The 7820-nt window shown below is 42.0% G+C and overlaps 1 protein-coding gene across 1 annotated transcript; it reads right to left on the bottom strand.

The window, feature by feature from the left end:
- Nucleotides 1-425: 425 nt before the first annotated feature.
- Nucleotides 426-7519, bottom strand: LOC135535042 (myeloid cell surface antigen CD33-like; the record flags this gene model as incomplete). Its single annotated transcript, XM_064961775.1, has 6 exons — nt 7442-7519; nt 3003-3080; nt 2373-2720; nt 1967-2188; nt 1622-1790; nt 426-517 (listed from the first exon to the last, which is right to left on the bottom strand). Coding segments are annotated over exons 2-6 (886 nt in total), but the record flags the coding sequence as incomplete, so codon positions are not given.
- Between the last annotated feature and the right edge of the window lie 301 nt (nt 7520-7820).

The raw sequence follows: 7820 nt of genomic DNA on the forward strand, positions 1-7820 counted from the left end.
GTCAGAGTACAGGTGGTGATACAGGTCAGTGTCTTCTGTCCCTCTGCAGCAGGAGTCACCTTCACCTGCAGACCTGAAACAATATGTATAAAACCACATACACCTCTGTGTCTACAGGATGGTCAATGTATTTTCTCCTGTAATTCATTATGCTTTACAGTTGTATCATACAGTGTAGTATTACCTGTGACAGACAGAGTTGTTCCTGGGAAACTATGACCCCATTCAAAGTTGTGTGTTTTAAAAGTGAAGCGATACTCAGCTGAGTCCTCCTCTCTCAGATCTGAGATTCTCAGGGTGAAGGGACCTCTGTATGTTCCAGTGTACTCCACACGACCTGCATACCCTGGGTCTCTGGTTAGGTCTTCAGGGGTCGACTTATCACTTCTAAACCAGAATGATGATGTGGTGGAATAATAACCAACATAAGTACAGGATATGTCCACTGTTGACCCCTTCAAGACACAGATTCTCCTCTTGGTGTAAGTCACTCTGTAGCATCTCTGACCCTGAACACCTGAAACACAGTGACATAACAAGAGGTCAACAGATTGTATTCTCAGTTCTATCTAGAAATGCTAACAGTTGTCATATTATAAAATGAAACCAAACACAGATATACATTGTAAACAGTTTTACAGTGATGTATTAGGGACACTCACATTTAGTTTTGTTTTGGGGGAGGATTGTGTGTTTTTACATTCAGCCCAGGATTTCCACATGTCTTCACATCAGGGATCATCTGAGAACAGCCACCCAGAAGCTGATGAAACTGAGGAGTACTATCTGTCTGTTCATAAAGCCAGATTTGTTGGGAAAACCTCAGTCTGAGGCTGGACCTGGTTCCCCAGTGGGTGGGCCTATGCCTCTGAAAGCCCACCCATGGTTGTGACCTTCACAGTCACCTGAATTAAAGATTAGGACCTAATGACAGATGAGTATTTTAGAATGACTGATTCATATATGAACTTAACACTGTAAACTGGTGAATGCAGTGTTACCTGTGCATTTATATTTTTTGTTCAGTATAATTGTATATGTATTTATGTAAAAATAGGTATTTCCCCACTATGAAAATAAGTCACTGATTCTTCCTAAGTAGAATCCTAGTTTCATTCAGACTCACAGACTACAGGAGAGTGGTAGCCTCGTGACCTTCAACAAATAAAATGTCAGTCAATCAATCCCAGACCATCAGCATATTACTGAGTGTTGTTGGGAAGTGGGCTCATCAAAACACCAAAAAGTTCTTGTACAGATTAGGTGGGGTTGTCAGTCAGATACAGGTGGGTGCTACAGGTCAGTGTCTTCTGTCCCTCTGCAGCAGGAGTCACCTTCACCTGCAGACCTGAAACAATATGTATAAAACCACATACACCTCTGTGTCAACAGGATGGTTAATTCATTTATCCTGTAATTCAATATGATTTACAGTTGTATCATACAGTGTAGTATTACCTGTGACAGACAGAGTTGTTCCTGGGAAACTATGACCCCATTCAATGTTGTCTGTTTTAAAAGTGAGCGATACTCAGCTGAGTCCTCCTCTCTCAGATCTGTGATTCTCAGGGTGAAGGGACTCTCTGTATGTTCCAGTGTACTCCACACGAACCCTGCATACCCTGGGTCTCTGGTTAGGTCCCTGGGGCACTTATCACTTCTAAACCAGAATGATGATGTGGTGTAATAATAACCAACATAAGTACAGGATATGTCCACTGTTGACCCCTTCAAGACACAGATTCTCCTCTTGGTGTAAGTCACTCTGTAGCAGCTCTGACCCTGAACACCTGAAACATAAAGAGGACATCATTTACACAGTGGAATCGTGAGCTCAATTAATCTAAAGTAGTTAAGCCATCCTGTCTTGTCAAAGTGTTGCAGTCAAACTGTGAGGCCTGTTTAGCAGACAGAAGAGTTATACTTGAAAAGGTATACTAGAATACTGAGTTAAATTCACACTCACACACTGCAGGAGAGGGGAGATCCTCATGGCCTTTTACAGCACAGGAGTAGCTGTCTTTACTGTTACTGTAGACTGAGTATTTGTACTGGGGGGAGGTTCTCTCGTGTTGATGTTGTCCGTTCTTGTACCAGATGTAGGTGGGGTTGCCAGTCAGAGTACAGGTGGTGATACAGGTCAGTGTCTTCTGTCCATTTGCAGCAGGAGTCACCTTCACCTGCAGAGCTGGAGTAGATCACAACATTAAAACCCTGAATCACCTGTTCTATAGTTTAATCACATGATGCAAGACATTCTCAAACTCATTTAATTATTAAATCTGTTTCATATATGCAAATCCAATTTCTAGACCTAAATGGACAGTAGATATTAATTCAACAGATTAGCAGCATAAAGCATGTTACTGTACCTGTTACAGACAGATTGACTCCAGGACTTCCAGAATATTTCCCTCCTTCCTGATCTGTTAGAAATCTGAACCTGTACGTAGCTGAGTCTCTCTCTCTCAGGTCTGTGATTCTCAGGGTACAGTCTTTCTTCTTATCCCCATGATACTCCAGACGACCTGCATACTCTGGGTCCTGACCTAGATCTTTAGGTTCTACACCAGTCCCCCATTTAGTGAACCAGAAGGTTGTTGTGACTGTATAACCACTGGGATATGTGTAAGAGCAGAACAGATTCACTGATGACCCCTCCAAGACACAGATACTCTGAGTGGTGTAAGTCACACTCCAGACATACTGACCAAGTACCACTGAAACACAGTCACACAACACAATGGTATAAGAATGAGAATGAGGTCCATTGGCTCACACTGACTGTAGGGTTTGTTCACACTTTGTTGCCATAGTTCCTGATTTGAGTGTGAATGGAAACCACAGATAAGCATCACTCAGTGAGGTGTGAAAGATAACTATTTAAAGTGAAGTGGAGACTCCTAACAGAACACACCAGAATAACATTATGATTCTTATCCTTTTAGAAATGTCTGTAGATTGATAAACAGAGCAACTAAAAGATAAGAATGAGACCATACCTGCTACAGACCAGAGAAAGACCCCCAACACACTTCCTGCTGTTCTCAAGGCCATTGTTGCATCTCCCACCCTGCAGTCTTAGAAACATAAACAACAACTCACTCTATAGCTGGTGAATAACTACATACAAACCATCAGGGGCAGCAGGTAGGGCTCTAGTCAAAAGTAGTGCACTCTATAGCTGGTGAATAACTACATACAAACCATCAGTGGGGCAGCAGGTAGGGCTCTAGTCAAAAGTAGTGCACTCTATAGTGAATATGGTGTCATTTGGGATGCAGGTATAACAACACATCATCATCACATTTACATTTAAGTGCAGACGCTCTTATCCAGAGCGACTTACAAATTGGTGAATTCACCTTATGACATCCAGTGGAACAGCCACTTTACAATAGTGCATCTAAATCATTTAAGGGGAGGGGGTGAGAAGGATTACTTTATCCTATCCTAGGTATTCCTTGAAGAGGTGGGGTTTCAGGTGTCTCCGGAAGGTGGTGATTGACTCACAGCCTCGGGTGGATGGTGTGTAAATCACATTCTTCATTATAGTTTGGTAATATGGTTTGTCAGCGGTATCAGCAGGTAGTCTAGCAGTTAAGAACGTTGGGCCAGTAACTGAAACATTACTGGTTCAAATCCCTGACCTGGCAAGGTGGAAACCTCTGCCATTTTGAGCAAGGCATTTACCACCAGCTTGAATGACACCTCCTATCCCCAAGCTGTGAGGATAAACAACAAGTCACACACACCTTTTATATCATCATTATATGATAGTGTCTGTATTTACAAAGTGTCTCAGAGAAGGATCTAGCATTAGTTTTCCCATTTAGATCATAATTATATGGACCAGGAGGACCTGATCCTAGATCAGCTCTCCATGTCTGAGACCCTTGAGGAGATGACTTACGGCTAAAAACAAAAACTATATTTCAAGATATCAAGAGTACTTACAGACTGAAGGGGAGAGGTCTTGTACAGTGAGTTAACTGACTGGTATTGAGTGGGAACTGCTGGTAAGTGTGTGTTCTGTGGTTGATACATATTTATAGTAGTCAGAACACAAGTAGCTGATGCAGAACAGTCCTTTCCTTCCTCTTTAAGACATTAACATGCATGAGGACCAGAACAGCATGTCAGAGAACGGAGGTTACTGTATTAGAGAGGGTCCTACATTTCTATAATAGACAAAATGTCTCCCATTTCCACTTTCAATAAATACAGAACCATGTTAACAATATGTTGACTATTCTATATGGAATGTTTATAATATCTTAGAATGTGTTGTCTTGTCCCTCTGAGTTCTACTTGGAACAGGTCAAAGTTCCATTTACATTTGGACAGTTCCATGATGTCATTCATTCTATTCTACAAACACATTCAATTAATCAGATAGAATGGTGAAACACAACATTGGCTACTTGACAAAGTCACATTTAATCACCCAAACACTGATGTCTGTAGTAGTACAATATGCCACTGTCATTTCTTTACACTGATTGCGTCCCAAATAGTGCACTTCCTTTGACCAGAGCCCTATGGGTATGGTATGACCGTGTGTGTTTACATGCCCTCTCAACTTGATTGGCCTGCAGCCCTGTCAATCACCCTTTGCACCGCTGTTCATCCAACCAATCAGGGTGCTTGGATGTGCTGCAGGACACCGCCTCCCCTCACCTTCAGTTAGTGCACGACATGGTCAGTCTTGAGAAGAAGTGTTGTGTTGCTGATAGACTTTTGACATGCAGTTCCTTACTGCAGTGTGAGACCAGCGAATATAACCACACAATAATATAAAACATCTTCAAATGGAAACAGATGTGTCTGCATGTATGTGGTGGTGGTGACCATCAAGAGTAGAGAGACGGGCCTCAACACCATGTTCTAACCAGACAGCACTATAGTGGGCAGAACCTAAACCACTCAGCATTAAGTACGCAGCAGGTCTCGGCATATCCAGCTAACCGCTCAGACGAGATCCAGCTGTTACACATGTAAAAACGGTCTGGATGACCTCTACTAATCCCTAGGTACTGACTCAGGAATGTGTGAAGGACCACAGGGACGTCAAAGGGTGTTATTGTGACCACAACAAGGCCCTCCGGTTCACTTTGGGTTCTTATACAACAGGATTTCTAGGAGGAGAGAGATACATGAAAATATAACTAAACCTTCTCTCCAGCTGCTTCTTACCCATTGTGCTTTTTGTCCCTTCCTGCCTCCCGTCCAGGATGAGAACAATCAGAAGTCCATGCATCTGTTCAACAACGTCACTTAGTGACACTTCCTGTGGGTGTGGCCTATCAGAAGGGATGCCCATATTTACCCCCACCCCATGTTCTATCCCATAATCAGACTCAATGGGACTGTCAGGGGGGTAAACCTCTCCATTGGATCTTCACCCTCCCATCCACCCCTAACTCCTCCTTCCTACCTGGGAAAGTATGACACTAGTTAGGGGGTCAAGAAACATATGACATTACATTCTCACTAAACAATGATGTATTCTATTCTCTAACTACTAGTTGGACAAAATGGTGGATATTCAGTACAGACACTATCTAGGGGAAGGTACATAAGGCCCTTGAGTCTGCATCAAAGTCTAGAGAGCTTGCTGTTATGGACGTAGAAAAGTTCAAACACACACCCTACACAGTATAGATGTCAACACTTCTCCCTACCCTGGTTAACAGGGAGGTGATGCTGAGTCAGTTCATCTGAACCAACAACACTTACTGGCAGTGCAGAGAAACAAGAAGTATACTACTGTAAGTGTGAGTTCTGTGGTTGACACCTTTCAAAAGTAGCCTAGTCAGGATGTTAAGACATTAACGTGCAAAAACAACATGTCAGAAAATAGTTGTATTTGTATATTTGAGGAGGGGCCTAGATTTTATAAACAGGCTAAATATGACCCATTCCCATCACTCCTCATCAGCTGCCTCAAAGTGGTACTGAAGGTTCCAGTGTTCTAGACTAGAGCGCCACCTACTGGCATCTCAACATTACTGCAGCCTCCAGTCCTCATATTATGTCCTCATTCCTTTGGCAGTAATAGGAATAAAATGAATGGATAGTGTTCCATTCATTCCAGCCATTACAATGAGTCCATCCTCCTATATCTCCGCCCACCAGCCTCCTCTGTTGTACAGTACTTTTAGTAGCTTTAGCTAGCAGATAATCCAATGAACATCACCATAGCCTGCTGTATTGACTGTGTCATGTATTGTAGTCTGCTGTCCATAAATTATGCAGTTCAGTCAACTCAACATTCCAAATCAATATACAGTCCTGTGTGCATATATTTTACATATGGGTGGTCCTGGTAACCAAACCCATTACGTTGCAGGTGCCATGTTCTACCAACTGAGTTACATAGGAACATGTTCTGTATAGTCTAATGTTTCTCACTGTGTGTCATGTTAATACTACTCCTAAACACAACCCACCATCACTGTGTCTCATGTTAATACTACTCCTAAACACAACCCACCATCACTGTGTCTCATGTTAATACTACTCCTATACACAACCCTCCATCACTGTGTCTCATGTTAATACTACTCCTAAACACAACCCACCATCACTGTGTCTCATGTTAATACTAGTCCTAAACACAACCCACCAACACTGTGTCTCATGTTAATACTACTCCTAAACACAACCCACCATCACTGTCTCATGTTAATACTACTCCTAAACACAACCCACCATCACTGTGTCTCATGTTAATACTACTCCTAAACACAACCCACCATCACTGTGTCTCATGTTAATACTACTCCTAAACACAACCCACCATCACTGTCTCATGTTAATACTACTCCTAAAGCTCTTGTGAAGCATCAACTCATCACTCTCACTCTTACTGTCACTCTGTTGCTCTCAGAGCTCTTAAAATAGCATAACGTCTTCATGTGAAACACCATGTACAATGTACTTCCCATCTTTTGTAGCATAGAATATAGCTCAGAATTTGCCAAGGGGGCCAATCATATTGGTCGTGACTGTAAATCCACGAATCAGATTAATATGTCAAAATGCATTCACACGCACAGTTATTCTTGACCCTGTTATACTGTGGCAGTGAACATGACCATTTTGAATAGAGATCTGGGTATTACTGGCAAACTCTACTGATCATGTTTTAAACATGTAAATGAATAAACTGAACTAAACTAAACACATGAAACCAAAGTCCAGGGTCAGTATTCACAATGTGTATCAGAGTAGGAGAGCTGATCTGGGATCAGTTTAGCCTTTTAGATCATAATTATATGGACCGTCTGAGACACTTTATGAATACAGGCCCTGATGTAACAACCAAAACACAGTTCAAAATAAACCAACAAGTACAAAGATACAGGCAGTCATGTGATGTTTGGCTAAAAACATCAAAACTAAAACTATATTTCAAGATATTGTCAAGTGTACTTACAGAGTGAAGTGAAGAGGAGAGGTCTTGAACAGTGAGTCAACTTACTGTCACTGCGTGGAAACAAGAAGTAGTCTACTGTAAGTGTTAGTAGAAGCAGGCGTAGCCTATGTGTGAGTTCTGGGGTTGACACATTTTAAAGTAGCCTAGTCAGGTCATTAACATGCAGCAACAGCATGTCACATAAGGTGATGTTACTGTATCTAAATAGAAAATGGTCTAAAGTCAGAATACTGTAGTTACATTTCTTTATTTGAGGAGTGGACCTACATGTTTTACAAGAGACAAAATGTGACCCATTCCCATCACTCCTCATCAGCTGGTACTGAAGGTTCCAGGAGTCCTGAGGAGGAGATGTCCACTACTGGAATCATCATGGGAG

Source organism: Oncorhynchus masou, unplaced genomic scaffold, assembly GCF_036934945.1.
Source record: "Oncorhynchus masou masou isolate Uvic2021 unplaced genomic scaffold, UVic_Omas_1.1 unplaced_scaffold_4369, whole genome shotgun sequence".
Classification (NCBI taxonomy): Eukaryota; Metazoa; Chordata; class Actinopteri; order Salmoniformes; family Salmonidae; genus Oncorhynchus; species Oncorhynchus masou.